At 44.6% G+C, this 16,811-nt stretch overlaps 2 protein-coding genes across 2 annotated transcripts; one reads left to right on the forward strand and one right to left on the reverse strand.

Moving 5' to 3' along the window:
- The first annotated feature begins 3,537 nt into the window (after positions 1-3,537).
- On the forward strand, positions 3,538-5,756 carry LOC138363099 (collagen alpha-1(XXVII) chain B-like). Its single transcript, XM_069322087.1, has 3 exons — positions 3,538-3,625; positions 4,286-5,433; positions 5,553-5,756. The coding sequence occupies exons 1-3, from the start codon at positions 3,538-3,540 to the stop codon at positions 5,754-5,756; spliced, it is 1,440 nt and encodes a 479-aa protein (XP_069178188.1).
- Positions 5,757-5,853: 97 nt separating this feature from the next.
- Positions 5,854-16,597, reverse strand: LOC138363106 (uncharacterized). Its single transcript, XM_069322097.1, has 3 exons — positions 16,544-16,597; positions 12,520-12,630; positions 5,854-6,675 (listed from the first exon to the last, which is right to left on the reverse strand). The coding sequence occupies exons 1-3, from the start codon at positions 16,595-16,597 to the stop codon at positions 5,854-5,856; spliced, it is 987 nt and encodes a 328-aa protein (XP_069178198.1).
- Positions 16,598-16,811: the final 214 nt, after the last annotated feature.

Consider the following 16,811-nt stretch of genomic DNA (forward strand, 5'->3'; position numbering starts at 1 on the left):
TTTACTGCTAGGTAACAGGGGCATAGGGTGAAAGAAACTCTGCCCATTGTTTCTCGCCGGCGCCTGGGATCGAACCCAGGACCACAGGATCACAAGTGCAGCGTGCTGTCCGCTCGGCCGACCGGCTCCCTTCGGCCGATCCTGCTAGGGGGGGATCTACTCCTGGAGCCGGCTGAGACTACCGCCAAACGACCCGAGACTGACGCAGGACCCGCCTGTAGGACAAGACAACACGCTGCAGAAAAATCCGGAGATTAGCTATTAAAACAAGGTGTTTTTCCCCCCCTGCTCCTTGCGTCGTGCGCAGGCTCCTCAAATTTGCGTAATGATCTGTCAGCCTCGTCACAACGGCGACGGCAGCTGGGTAAGCACCATGCGTCGAGTGATTTACAGAGCTGTTGCTGCTGTTGTAATTGACGGTTGTTCCGGGGTAAGGCAACGAGCGGCAAAAGATAAAGGAAGGAAACTTACTCCTATTTGATTAATAAAGTCGATCGTTTACCCCTAAAGGAAAATGGAATAGATTACTTCAATGTATAATTAGCGAGAAAACTGGGGTAAAAAGAGCAGTGTGATATGACTGGAGAGGATTTACAGCGTAGCTGGAGCCTCCAGCACACACAGGGGAATGCGGCACCTTTGTAACAGAGCGCTGGACGCCTCTCACACGTTTCATACCTCTGGAAGGGCTCAGACCCGCGGGTCGCGTGTGGTGCCTGGTACTCCAAGACCTCTTTTCGGGTCGGAGTTTCTCTGTTACGGAATTAAAGGGTATAATGCAAGAGCTATTCGCTAATGGCCGGAGCCTGTTGGGCTCGGTCATGCAGTCCGCGATTACGAGCGAGTGTAAGAGGTCCGGCCGGCCACACACACCTCAGCATGATGTCTCAGACTTATAAAAGTAGTCGTAAAGTTTCTTATTCAAAAAAAAGAACATTCACAGCACAGCTCTTGTGCCAGGTAAGTCCACTTCGGGCTCACCATAGCCCGTGCTACTTGCCCCGCTCCTGTGCCAGGTAAGATACGGGCTCATCATAGCCCGTGCTACTTGCCCCGCTTCTGTACCAGGTAAGTTACGGGCTCATCATAGCCCGTGCTACTTGCCTCGCTCCTGTACCAGGTAAGTTACGGGCTCATCATAGCCCGTGCTACTTGCCCCGCTCCTGTACCAGGTAAGTTACGGGCTCACCATAGCCCGTGCTACTTGCCCCGCTCCTGTGCCAGGTAAGTTACGGGCTCACCATAGCCCGTGCTACTGGAACTTGTTCCGAGTAGCTGAATCGTTAACAACAACAACAACAGCTTCTTATTTAGTCGTTTCCCAGTGGCTGCCGTCTGCCGCCTCGAGGCATATCTTATTTCAAGCGCTGATTATGGGTGAAAACGAGTGCATGCGGGACTGCCGGAGCACAGGCACCCGCATGAAAAATTCACAGAACAAATAAAATTGCCATTAAAAAGTTTGGTGCAGGTGGCGGGTCGTTACGCTGGGGCGTATATCCAGGTTGTAATTGCCAGCCGCTGCCCTTCCCTCGTCCTCGTAAAACATCGCAGCTTTTTGCAACACATCTTCATTAACTCTGCAAGTGTCATGCAACACTGACTAAATCATGCGTCGACGAAGGAGTGTTTGGAGGCTGCGCATGCGCGAATAACGTGCCTCTCACTCGTTCGTCAACAACACGGTATGACGGTGAACAGTGAACGTTCAGTCTTTACCACTATATTTCAAGAGGTTGATGCTATACCTTGACTGAAACAAAGCTTAGATACCGCGCCTGATGAAGGACTCGTAAGGTATAGTATCCTAGAGAACCGTGGTATTATCCTGAGTTGGATCAGCTCGGAGTTAGTTTACAAAGGTTAACATGAAAGTGGGAGACTTTTTTACTATTATTATTATTATTATTTTCTACCACAGACGTGGCCACATATTTACAATGCTAACTAGCATATATGCATTTTCTTCTCTCCTCCATGGACAGGGTGAGAGATCTGTTAAACATATAGTTCAGGGATTTATTGAACAATCAACCACAGAAGGTGATTGTAGTGCTTTAAAAATGCTGTTGAAGGCTCCGGGCGTTCTTGTTACCGTGTACAGAAACAACTCAGACACAGGACTGAATAGCAATTTTTGCAGTTTTGTAAAGACACAGAAACAGGATTGGGAAGACATTCAAAATACTCAAAATCATTACAAAACGATTTAGACAGGATTGTCAAGGGGACAAAAGATTGGAAATTGCAAGTTTTGCAATTTAATGCTGACAAAATATAGGGCTCTGAACCTAGGTTATCTTGAGATGATTTCGGGGCTTTAGTGTCCCCGCGGCCCGGTCCTCGACCATGCCTCCACCCACAGGAAGCAGCCCGTGACAGCTGACTAACACCCAGGTACCTATTTTACTGCTAGGTAACAGGGGCATAGGGTGAAAGAAACTCTGCCCATTGTTTCCCGGCGGCGCCCGGGATCGAACCCGGGACCACAGGATCACAAGTCCAGCGTGCTGTCCACTCGGCCGACCGGCTCCCTACTGCTGTTGTTACTACTGCTGTTACCTAGCAGTAAAATAGGTACCTGGGTGTTAGTCAGCTGTCACGGGCTGCTTCCTGTGGGTGGAAGCCTGGTCGAGGACCGGGCCGCGGGGACACTAAAGCCCCGAAAATCATCTCAAGATAACCTCAAGATATATAGAGAGAGACACATCCAGTGATATATGGAAACTTCCTCAAGTGAACACAAAATATAAAACGCGATAAGAAAAATATATAAGAAATTGAGTATCTTGTGACTCAGGTCCCAAAGGGATTACAGAAGCGTACGAAGCTCCTCCGATATTTAGACATTTCAACAATACTGCCAAGCTAAACAATTGACCAATCAATTATGATCAAAGAGTGCAATCTACAAATGCAGTTTCGAGTTGCATAAGGAGCTGTATGGCTCAGGAGATTGTTAATACTTGACACTGCATAAAACTGCGTGTGGACGGTTGTTCACTGTCGAGTGCATCTTAAAATGCCCGCCTGGCCACCCAGTCTTCGGGAATGTTGTGTTCCTTAATCCACGGATGGTGATGACATTCCCCGGCCCGCCACGACCCGGGCCACACCCGCCCAGCTGCCTTTTGGCCCGGGCCACACCCGCCCACCTGTCTTCTGGCCCGGGCCGCCCTCACTCCAAACGGGCACAGGAAACCTATTTTTTTTTTTAGGACTTCACTAGAAGGATTCATCCGGATTCCTACTTCGTGGGTATTGCAACTTGAAGATAGCAACCTATCTTATACGTGTATGAAGAAAATGCTAAGATATCCGATGGTAGGGAAGGAGGGCCCGGATACTAGAGAGGGAGGGGGAGGGCTCAGATGGAGGGAGGGAAGTAAAGAGGGTTCAGGAGGGAGAGAGGGAAGTAAAGAGGGTCCAGGAGAGAGGGAATTAAAGAGGGTCCAGGAGGCAGGGAAGTAAATGGCTCTATTGTGAAGATGATCCATGTCATCCTTGCTTGTTTGCGCGGTCAAAACATGAGCGGGAATGTCTATGGGAAATATAATCCAGCCATTGTTAGGACGACTTGTGAAATTTGTCCACCAGAGATTTAAAGAGGATGACAGAAGTGCAGGTACAGACATGGGCTCCCCCTCCCCCCCCCCTGATGGGTGGTGTGGGGGGTGGGGGGGGGGGAGCAGATGCCTACACACTCCTCATACTGCCATATGCCAATGCATGTCTACTCACACACTCACACATACACAAATATTCCCTCATTCACATGTGAGCAAGCACACACACACATACATATATGTCTACAAACACATGCACTAAAACACATATATACACACACACACACGGGCTAAAACACACACATGCATACACATTAGGCGGGACCAAAGAGCCAGAGCTCAACCCCCCGCAAGCACAACCAGGTGAATACATAAACACACACGAGACAGGGCCAGAGTTGCCAGGGTGCCAAGAGGCAGCTTGAACACCTAAGATGTCCCTACGCTCTTCCACACAGGACTGTTGGACAACATTGGTACATATTATTATTTACATTGAAGTGTTTTGTTTAATATTCCCTTCAAACCATTTTACAATGTTCAGGAATTAGTTAATAAAAGTCTTTTGCAACCTCACCGCCAGGAAGTTATTGATAAGATGATGGTGGTGATTATAGCAATGATTATATGATTATATAAGACAATTACCTTGTCTACACTCTCAAATACTGAGGCGGTACTTGTAGAGGCTCAGAATATCTAGAGCTCAAACGTTGCAGTCTCCCTAGGTGATATAGGAACTATAGCCTCCCTAGGTGATATAGGAACTATAGCCTCCCTAGGTGATATAGGAACTATAGCCTCCCTAGGTTATATAGGAACTATAGCCTCCCTAGGTTATATAGGAACTATAGCCTCCCTAGGTTATATAGGAACTATAGCCTCCCTAGGTGATATAGGAACTATAGCCTCCCAAGGTGATATAGGAACTATAGCCTCCCTAGGTGATATAGGAACTATAGCTTCCCTAGGTTATATAGGAACTATAGCCTCCCAAGGTGATATAGGAACTATAGCCTCCCAAGGTGATATAGGAACTATAGCCTCCCAAGGTGATATAGGAACTATAGCCTCCCAAGGTGATATAGGAACTATAGCCTCCCTAGGTTATATAGGAACTATAGCTTCCCTAGGTGATATAGGAACTATAGCCTCCCTAGGTTATATAGGAACTATAGCTTCCCTAGGTGATATAGGAACTATAGCCTCCCTAGTTGATATAGGAACTATAGCCTCCCTAGGTTATATAGGAACTATAGCCTCCCTAGGTGATATAGGAACTATAGCCTCCCTAGGTGATATAGGAACTATAGCCTCCCTAGGTGATATAGGAACTATAGCTTCCCTAGGTTATATAGGAACTATAGCCTCCCAAGGTGATATAGGAACTATAGCCTCCCAAGGTGATATAGGAACTATAGCCTCCCAAGGTGATATAGGAACTATAGCCTCCCAAGGTGATATAGGAACTATAGCCTCCCTAGGTTATATAGGAACTATAGCTTCCCTAGGTGATATAGGAACTATAGCCTCCCTAGGTTATATAGGAACTATAGCTTCCCTAGGTGATATAGGAACTATAGCCTCCCTAGGTGATATAGGAACTATAGCCTCCCTAGGTGATATAGAAACTATAGCCTCCCTAGGTGATATAGGAACTATAGCCTCCCTAGGTGATATAGGAACTATAGCCTCCCTAGGTGATATAGAAACTATAGCCTCCCTAGGTGATATAGGAACTATAGCCTCCCTAGGTGATATAGAAACTATAGCCTCCCTAGATGATATAGGAACTATAGCCTCCCTAGGTGATATAGGAACTATAGCCTCCCTAGGTGATATAGAAACTATAGCCTCCCTAGGTGAGGTAGGAGCTAGCGAGGCCTCAGCTCAGCATTATGTACCAGAGAAGCGCCTGGTAAACATCTTACTATGGCGGTTAAGTGACCCAATGATTGTGACATATTTATCACTGAATATATTCAGTTACATATCAATTATGATACACTGTTATATTACCACCCTTCAAGAACTCGGGGACCAAGAGCTGGAGACCGAGCAGAAATTCAGGCTAAAGACATGGAGGAAGATGAGGGCAAACAACTGCAGTTGTTAATGGAGTGTGAGGTAACAATGTTTACATTAAATTTTGAAGCAGAAAATCTCAATCAATTTCTTTCTTTATGGTAACTTGTGACCTGTAACGTGCCTCGAACGAGGGCCTGTAATAAGGTCATCAAGTTCCCAGTCTTTAATCAGAGGGAGGCGGGTCGGTATTTAGCTCACGTTAAGAAACTGGCCACCAGCTTGAGACCTCGGGATCAGTTTCAGTCTTGCAGGGGTCAGTTTCAGTCTTGCAGGGGCCAGTTTCAGTCTTGCAGGGGTCAGTTTCAGTCTTGCAGGGGTCAGTTTCAGTCTTGCAGGGGTCAGTTTCAGTCTTGCAGGGGCCAGTTTCAGTCTTGCAGGGGCCAGTTTCAGTCTTGCAGGGGTCAGTTTCAGTCTTGCAGGGGCCAGTTTCAGTCTTGCAGGGGCCAGTTTCAGTCTTGCAGGGGTCAGTTTCAGTCTTGCAGGGGTCAGTTTCAGTCTTGCAGGGGTCAGTTTCAGTCTTGCAGGGGCCAGTTTCAGTCTTGCAGGGGCCAGTTTCAGTCTTGCAGGGGTCAGTTTCAGTCTTGCAGGGGCCAGTTTCAGTCTTGCAGGGGCCAGTTTCAATCTTGCAGGGGTCAGTTTCAGTCTTGCAGGGGTCAGTTTCAGTCTTGCAGGGGTCAGTTTCAGTCTTGCAGGGGTCAGTTTCAGTCTTGCAGGGGCCAGTTTCAGTCTTGCAGGGGTCAGTTTCAGTCTTGCAGGGGTCAGTTTCAGTCTTGCAGGGGTCAGTTTCAGTCTTGCAGGGGCCAGTTTCAGTCTTGCAGGGGTCAGTTTCAGTCTTGCAGGGGTCAGTTTCAGTCTTGCAGGGGCCAGTTTCAGTCTTGCAGGGGTCAGTTTCAGTCTTGCAGGGGCCAATTTCAGTCTTGCAGGGGCCAGTTTCAGTCTTGCAGGGGCCAGTTTCAGTCTTGCAGGGGTCAGTTTCAGTCTTGCAGGGGCCAATTTCAGTCTTGCAGGGGCCAGTTTCAGTCTTGCAGGGGTCAGTTTCAGGACAGTCAGGACAAATGGTAGTTTTGAAGGTTGGCGTTTAATTACGTTTTTGTTAAAGCTTTCGTTGTGGAAAGGCGTTAATAGCCGCGACGTGCCGGGAGAGGTATAACTGGCTGCTGCTTGTCCGGTCGACACCTGTTTGTCAGGTGGGAGAGAGAAAGCTTGCCTGCTTGACTGATGTGTGCTAGTTGTACTTGCGGGGGGGGGGGGGGATCAGTTTCGGTTCTTTGGTCCCGCCTCTCAACCGTCAATCAACTGATGTACAGGTTCCTGAGGTTACTGGGCTCTATCATATATACATTTCAAACTGTATGGAGTCAGCCTCCACCACTTCACTGCCTAATCCATTCCATTTGTTAGCTACTCTGACACTGAAAAAGTTCTTTCTGACGTCTCTGTGGCTCATTTGGGTACTCAGTCTCCACCTGTGTCCCCTTGTTCCCGTACTAAAGTTTAGTACGCGAGTATAAACTCGCGAGAGATAAAATATAATATTTAAAAGTATAGCATATAATTTAAAAATATAGCATATAAAAGTATAGACTCGCGAGAAACGAGTCTATACCCTCTGGGAGATCATTTACATATATCAGAAACAGTATGGGTCAAAGGACTGAACCCTGCGGGACTCCACTGGTGACATCTCGCCAATCTGGGACCTCACCCCTCACAGTGACTCGCTGTCATCTGTTGCTTAGGTACTCCCTTATCCAATAGGAGTACCCTTTCACTCCTGCCTGCATCTCCAGCTTTGCGTGTGCGCGTGCATATGTATGTGTGTGCGCGTGTGTGTGTGCACGCGTAAAGGACAATACAAAGCGTTATTCACAAAAGGGGAAATAGGTGACAGCAGAGAGGCGGCGGACCAGCAGATTACAATCACAAGCAGCGACGCCCGAGGGGAGGGCGAGACGACGCACAACCCCACGACTTAAAACTTTAAAACTCCGCCCTAAATCTCCCCTCTCCCCGTCTCCCCTCACTGGCCTTCCCAGGACGGTACTCATACTAACATTAACTCCGCCAGGGGGGATGGAGGAGAAGCGCTGTCCGACATAAATTAACACTATCAAATCTTGAACAAACAACAGGCCCAAAACTATTCGCCGAGATTTTGAAAATTCAACCAGGATTTCCTTCGCCCAGAGACGACTCCAAGGGGAAAAATTTGCCCAGGAAAATGTGTCCCCTCGTGCCGGCAGCAGCCAGAGTGCCGCAGCGGTGCCAGTGCCAAGAGGCGGGCAGTCTGGGGGTGCCACCAGCATCAGCTGACGGTCAGCAAATCTCCGCCTACTTGAATCTGCACCTCCATGACAGAAGCTGACTATTATTTGAGAATAAGGCCTCGTCTATTTGCATATAAGTGATGTAGGAAAATGGTTGGTGTGTGTGTGTGTGTGATGTGTGTAGAGGAGGAGGAAGGTTGTGGAGACGTTGGCGGCGCTGATGGGGGCCCTCCTGGCTCCTGGCACCCCCTGGCCCTGGCCCACCTCCCTCCACCAAGCGCAAGTTTAACCGATCCCTCAAGCGGCGATGGCGGCCGGGAGAGGAGGGGAAGGGATGGGAGGGAATGGTTGATGGGTGGTGTGATGGGAGGGGAGCAGAGGGAGAGCGGAGGAAGGGAAAGAGAGAGAGAGAGAGAGGGAGGGAGAGCTGATATGCTCTCTCACTCAGAAAATGGTAGCGGCATCATTTTTGTTCATACATGGTTGCTGTAACAGCAGAAGGGGGGGGGGGACTGCACTAGAGGGAGTCAGGGGGCGGTGGTACGGCACTAGAGGGAGTCAGGGGGCGGTCGTGCGGCACTAGAGGAAGACAGAGAAGAGTAGTTCTTCTCTTATACACCATTATTCATTGATCTCAGAAAAATGAACATAAATTTCATGCTATCCATAACGTGTCCATACTACCATAAAACGTTCCACCGACTGTTTCAAAGGTTTCACAAGCCCCGCCCTTTCCTAGAGTACTGGGGTAACGATTCTGTTTCACACTGCTAGGCTGCTGTCATCGGTCACCACCCACACTTTGGACATTAACATTTTTCACAAGAGAGACAGACAGAAAGAGACAGATTCAGAGAGAAAGCAACAGAAACAGAGACACACAGAGAAGGAGACGGATAGAGACAGACAGACAGACAGATACAAAGTCAGACAGTAGATAGATGGACTATACACACACACACACAATTATATATATATATATATATATATATATATATATATATATATATATATATATATATATATATATATATATATATATATATATATATATATATATATATATATATATATATATATATATATATATATATATATATATATAGTGGGAGTGTCACCTCTGGCTGGAAGAAGAGGACCCCATAGTTTCGGAGAAATGCACACATAACGCATTAGAATATATATGAGAGAGAGAGAGAGAGAGAGAGAGAGAGAGAGAGAGAGAGAGAGAGAGAGAGAGAGAGAGAGAGAGAGAGAGAGAGAGAGAGAGAGAGAGAGAGAGAATGATTCTCTTCACGTCATCGCTTCTCTTACCTTAGAGTAGCTAAGGTCTAAAGAGCCTCCCGCCACAAGACTTGTACTCGGCCACTCCATCTACCCATCTACCCGTCTACACGCCACAACGTCATGTGACAGTAAATAAACACGTCCTTCACCTGCCTCTGACAGGAGACCATCAATTTCCTCCCATCGGCAGGATTAAATTGCAGACACAAGTAGATTACTGGCGTCTGGGCTCCTTATCCTCGCTAGAGGTCTGGGTGACGAAGATTATTCTAGGTCACATGGATTAATCTAGGCCCGGGGATTAATCTTGGACAGGGGAGATTAATGCATGCTTAATGTTTCCTTGTAATCGCCACTTCTTGGTCAGCACTTCCTTGCAGTTCAATTTTGGTGCTGGTTACCCTGTGGTGATTTCGGGGCTTCGGGTCCCCGCGGCCCGGTCCTTGACCTGGCCGTCTGTTCACAGGCTTGTGATAACTTTTACTTAACTAAACACTATGTCAGAGATTGGTAAATGGAATTCGGTAACTTTCAAACAAGAATATGACTTTTGAGATCGCAATAACTATAAAAGTTTAATGGGTGATTTGCTCTTTATCTTGGATTCCAATTTTATTGAAAAACGTATTGCAGATTTTCTTGCATTCCATGGGACCCTAATACTAGGAATTGCATCTTATAATCAGTTTGTGTTTGTGTCACAATAATATCTTACTGACCAAGGGAAAAAAAATATTTTTGTCTTGTTCTACCTGCCCACACTCAGCCCTAGCTCCAAAATTAACAGCCCATTTAACTCTGTAAGTCCTACCTTACCACGTGCCTTCTGGTGAAGACTAGAGGTCTATATAAGTCAGAGAAAACAATCACACACGAACTTGTGTATGGTTCTTGCAAGATAATGAGCTGTATAAGACTTTGTGTCTTTAGCTTGTGTCTTCCCTCACAAACTCCCTCGTCTTGTGTGAGACACGGACCAAAACCGACAGAGTACAATTCGTCCTCAGTCAGCTGGTTCTTCCAGCCTAAAGTGCAGCACCTCGACAAGTCCTTGCACACTACAGCAGGGGCTCACAAGAGCGTCTAAGAAAGGCCTACCTTCCCAGCACCTGTTAAAATACACCAACGCACCTATTGTCAGGTTTACCACACACGTGTACTTACACCGGCTGTGTAAGCTGTGCCCGGCTGTGCTTACACACATGTAAGCACAGTCAAACTGGTCACAATTTTAATATGTAGTAATGACATTCTCTCTCTCTCTCCAATCACCTTTCCCACTTGTTAAGTGGCGCGCCTCAGACCTTTCAACCAGTTTCCCGGGAGCTCAGGAAGGATGCAGTGATAGTCTCGTAAAGTATGACTTTTACTATATAACATTCACAGTCATGTCTACAGCAATCAACACAAACAAAGATCTGTTGAAATGCAGAATAACCAGAGTGAGTTAGGTCATCACCAGCAGCTAGAAGAATCATGAAGTTAACTGCTGATGATGTCTTAAACTATATATATATATATATATATATATATATATATATATATATATATATATATATATATATATATATATATATATATATATATATATATATATGTCGTACCTAGTAGCCAGAACACACTTCTCAGCCTACTATGCAAGGCCCGATTTGCCTAATAAGCCAAGTTTTCATGAATTAATGTTTTTTCGACTACCTAACCTACCTAACCTAACCTAACCTAACTTTTTCTGCTACCTAACCTAACCTAACCTATAAAGATAGGTTAGGTTAGGTTAGGTAGGGTTGGTTAGGTTCGGTCATATATCTACGTTAATTTTAACTCAAATAACAAAAAATTGCCCTCATACATAATGAAATGGGTAGCTTTATCATTTCATAAGAAAAAAAATAGAGAAAATATATTAATTCAGGAAAACTTGGCTTATTAGGCAAATCGGGCCTTGCATAGTAGGCTGGGAAGTGCGTTCTGGCTACTAGGTACGACATATATATATATATATATATATATATATATATATATATATATATATATATATATATATATATATGTGTGTGTGTGTGTGTGTATATCACGAAAATAAACACGTGATTAAGAATGTGACAATGTCAGACCACGGAGGAAAATGAAACAGGAAAGTACAACAGATATACGAAAGTACTTAAGGAAATTCCTGTTTCATTTTCCTCCGTGGTCTGACATTGTCATATATATATATATGTATATATATATATATATATATATATATATATATATATATATATATATATATATATATATATATATACATATATATATATATATATATATATATATATATATATACACATATATATATATATATATATATATATATATACATATATATATATATATATATATATACATATATATATATATATATATATATATATATATATATATACATATATACATATATATATATATATATATATATATATATATATATATATATATATATATATATATATATATATATATATATATATTAAATATGACCGAAAAAGTAAGATTAATAATTCTAACACGAATTTTCTCAATCTTTCGTACATTTCTTTTCACTGTTGGAGGTAAATCAAAAATCAATTCTCCAAAATTCATTTTTTATTTCTAGTCTGACGCGACACGAGCGCGTTTCGTAAAACTTATTACATTTTCAAAGACTTTAGTTTACAAATACACAACTGAATAGAACTTACGCATCTCCGATTTTATATCTACATTTGAGAGAGGTGGATGGGGTGAGGTGGCACTAATAGGGTATTAATTTCATCAACACAAGACAGAACAAGAGGTGGTATTAATAGGGTATTAATTTCATCAACACAAGACAGAACACGAAACAATGGGTATTGAATAGAAGTGATTGTAGAAAGCCTATTGGTCCATATTTCTACAATCACTTCTATTCAATACCCATTGTTTCGTGTTCTGTCTTGTGTTGATGAAATTAATACCCTATTAATACCACCTCTTGTTCTGTCTTGTGTTGATGAAATTAATACCCTATTAATGCCACCTCACCCCATCCACCTCTCTCAAATGTAGATATAAAATCGGAGATGCGTAAGTTGAAAAGACAACAGTGAAAAGAAATGTACGAAAGATTGAGAAAATTCGTGTGAGAATTATTAATCTTACTTTTTCGGTCATATTTAATAATATATGTCTACAGGAAAGACTGCTACCAAAATATACTAATATATATATATATATATATATATATATATATATATATATATATATATATATATATATATATATATAAAACTTTAGACACTCATACCCACCAGGGGACTCGAACACTGGCCATCAAGATTAGTCGTTGAGCTCCTGGTACTTAGTCGTTTCTCCAAGAGTACTGGCTGCTCTCTGGACTCCTGCGGCTCATTCACACTGACCTGCCGACGTACAACAAATTTCAGTTATTTTAACAACTGCGCTCTGAACTTTCGGAACCAATCACGCTGGTTCCATTGTTAGTATGTCACCATAAGATCACTGTCACTCTACCTCCCTTACCTTAGGGTTACCGCTCAGACCTTTTCACCGTAGCTTCTGATTATCTGTCGTGCGCAGATATTGCACACTCAGACACCTCCACAGCTACTCCTTGCATGCCGTCTTGCTCGGATTTCCCGCTGATTGGCCGTCACTTCCAGTGTCTCAGGCCATTTCCATATGACGTTACATATGAGGTTTCTAGAATCTCCTAATGTCGTTTGTCGTGGGCGGAGAAAATGCCACAGCTTCTGATGGGCTCTAAGACGATGACACGAACAATAACCTTCGTAGATAAGATGTCTTAGAACGAGAATAACTCTCATATAGATGGGACGTATGCCAGGGTGTTGGTGGTGCTATGACACCCCCTGGCTTACATTAGCTTGCGACTCTTGACTTACCTTAGATTGGGTCTTTTGACTTACCTTAGATTGGGCCTTCTGACTTACCTTAGATTGGGTCTTCTGACTTACCTTAGATTGGGTCTTCCGACTTACCTTAGATTGGGTCTTTTGACTTACCTTAGATTGGGCCTTCTGACTTACCTTAGATTGGGTCTTCTGACTTACCTTAGATTGTGTCTTCTTTTCGCATCTACTTCACTTCTACCTAGATTCTTGGATGAACTTAACTGAAAAGAAAATTAAACACACTTCAAAATAATATAAGAGTACTTTAAAATGTCAATCAACCAGCTGCAATGAAATTGCAAATTTATTTAATAAATTACTTTTAGAATTTCTAATTGGTAATGTGTAACTCACATTCAATAATATAAAAGACGTGTAATCCACAGGACTCTCCACCTGTACATGTCCACTATACTCTTGCTTTGTATCAACTTTTTGTCATTTAATATTTTAAACTTTCTTTTCCAGCTGTTTGCACACACACACACACACACACACACACACACACACACACACACACACACACACACACACACACACACACCTTTCTATCTACACCTCTTCCTGGAATCTCTTTAGCATATTGTCTATCTTTACCCATCAAATGGTCTTCCCTTTACATCCTCGCTCCTTCTCCCTGTTCCCTCCTTCTCCCTCTTGGAACAGGGTCCAAGACGCCGGAGGAGCCAGGCTGGTCTGTCAAGGGATACGAGACAGACTAAGTGCGTTTCGTTCTCATTCGCGCATTAGGGATTTTTTTTTTAGATGGCGCTATTGATCTAGTGTCACGGAGAACAATGGCCCAATCACTTCTCCTCGTCCAAGTTAGCTCGCTAGTTGTTACTCTTTCGCTTCCACCTTATTCTTCTCCTTGTTGTTCTCTGCTTTCTTCCTCAACGCCCCTTTCCTCCATTTATATCATGGGATGGAACACAAAAAATTAAATCTTGAGTAATTTTCCGCCATGAGTGCAGGTAGAAGCCTGTCTGTCTGTCTGTCTCTCTCTCTCTCTCTCTCTCTCTCTCTCTCTCTCTCTCTCTATCTATCTGCTACTCACTCGCGACGCTTTCCCTCCTTCTCTCCCTCTCTATAGACCCTTCCTTTCACCACTCGACACACTATACCTCCTTTCCTCTCTCGCCAAACGCTCCCTCCCATCTACCATCTCCCTTTATTTGTTCTCCTTTCCCTTCAGATTCTCTCTTTATCTTGCGTGTCATCACCTTCCTTTCCGTTTACGAAGTCTTACCTTCAGTTATCGCTACCGCAATCCAACCTTCACTACCTCTCTTGCCCTTCCCCTCAACACTTATCTACACAACTTATCCCCTCACTGTTCCATCTGTCCCTTCCCCCTATCTCCGGCCTCTGTTCCACGTGTCAGTCCTTTTCCCTCACACTGATCTATGTCCCATTTAGTCCCATTTCTCACCCTAGAGGCCTTTAGGGTGAGAAACGTTTCTCCTCCACCTTTCCACCGTCTCTACTACTTCCCTTTTCCTCTTTTGCATACCCTTTCTTTTCCCCCCCGACAGTAATCTCTTCCTTCTCTGGGTGAACACTTCCTGTCACACTTCCTGTCACTCCTCTTCCGTCTAGCAACCACTCCACCGTATTGTAGATTTCCCCTCTATCTTCCCATCTCTCTTCCCCCTCATTGCTTCTCCTTCTTTCTTCTTTGTCTATCTCTCTTCCGCCTTCATTTCCTTACATTCCCTGGTCTCCTTTCTTTCTCTCTACCACCACTCCCCTCTTCTCCTCCCCCCCCCATCTGCCTCTCACGTCTCCCCCTCTCTTACATCTCCCCTCTCTCACAGGAGATCTCTATCTATAATGTATGCAAAAATTAAATCCCCCCTTTAATGGTGGGTATCGTCTGGAGATTTTAAATGGTGTACAATCACCATTAAATGTCGCTTTGCACAGGCTGGTCCTCATACAGCCTGGAACTATCCAACCTGGTCCTTATACTGGCCGGTCCTTATATAGCTTGGGCCTTATAAACCGTCCCCAGATCTTATAGTGCCCGGAATTAGGGATAAGGAAAAGTAGTAGAGATAGAGGAAGGTAGCGGTGGAGAAAGTAAATGGATGGTAGAAAGAGGGTGTGAGGGGAAAGCAGGGTGTCAGGGAGGGGGAAGCAGGGTGTCAGGGAGGGAGAAGCAGGGTGTCAGGGAGGGAAAAGCAGGGTGTAAGGGACGGGAGAAGCAGGGTGTCAGGATAGAGAAAGCAAGGCTGGTGCCACTGTAAGGTCTGGCACCAGCGCCGTGGTGCTCACAGAGCACAGGGACCATCAGGGACCATCAGGGACCATCAGGGACTATCAGGGACCATCAAAAACAATCAGGGACCATTATGAACCATTAGGAATCATCGGGGACCTTCAGGGACCTTCAGGGACCATCAGGGACCATCAGAGACCATCAAAACAATCAGGGACCATTATGAACCATCAGGGACCACTATGAATCATCAGGGACCATCAGGGACCATCAGGGACCACTATGAACCATCAGGGACCATCAGGGCCCACCAGGAACCATCACCAGCACCACTACAATACACCGACCCCGTCTACCCTCATGTAACGGATTACCTGTGTACAATTTCCAGAGTTTTCTCCTCCCGCAGCGTGGCCTGTGGACAGACTGAAGATTGAACGATCTGCTAGACTGTTATCGTCGCAGCTGGCAGGCCGCAGCCAGGCTGATGCGCCTATTCCTTACCTTGGGGGTGATTTCGGGGCTCAGCGACCCCGCGGCCCGGTCGTCGACCAGGCCTCCTCGTTGCTGGACTGGTCAACCCAGGCTGTTGGACGCGGCTATTCCAACAGCAACTTCTCAAAGTCACTATTTGTTACTTTTTGACAATTTCTTTAAATCCACTAAAATATATTTCAGTATTTAAATATTTAAAATACACGACGCTCGGCTTGTTAAGGAACTGCGTGCAGAATATTCTCGCAATTTCACCGTAGTTATATAATTAAAATATTTCATGTTATTGTTTGAATAAGTTGTATTAATAATTAAAATCCTAACAATGTATATTTCGTCGTATATAACGAGAGCGCCAAGATAATGGCCAACCCTTCGCTCACAAGCTCGTCGGCCTTGTTAGCAGAACAAGACCCAAATTACAGGTATTATTATTATTTTCATGACATTTAATTCTAGACAAAAACGAGACAAAATTGGTCGCCGCGGCAGAAAATTTTCAATTGCCTAAAATGACGTTTAATTTGGGGCAGAAACATGGGAAATATATATATATAAATCCTTTGAGTCGCTCTGAACGACCCGAATGACGCGACAGTCTGATGGGACAATAAAGTCATTTAATAACTAGGTCCTCACGCGGCCTGACGAGGTCGTACGAGGTCGTTACAGCGGCCCTCTGACCTGTGAACGAGGCGGACGCCGGTAAACACGACTACTAGGCACCTCGTTCACCATGTTCATTGGTTATGGATTAAGGTATCATCACCTTGCTCGAGATGGGATGCTGGGGAGCAGAGATGCGTGTGGGAGAGGAACGGACGAGGAGATGGGGGTCAAGAGAGAGAGAGAGGAGATGGTGATGAGAGGGATGCTGGGAAAGGAGAGGAAGGGGATGATGATGAGCAGTGTGAGAGAGGTCTGGGAAGTAGGAGAGGGGTAATGGGAAGGG

The sequence above is a fragment of the Procambarus clarkii genome, chromosome 1, assembly GCF_040958095.1.
Source record: "Procambarus clarkii isolate CNS0578487 chromosome 1, FALCON_Pclarkii_2.0, whole genome shotgun sequence".
Lineage (NCBI taxonomy): Eukaryota > Metazoa > Arthropoda > Malacostraca > Decapoda > Cambaridae > Procambarus > Procambarus clarkii.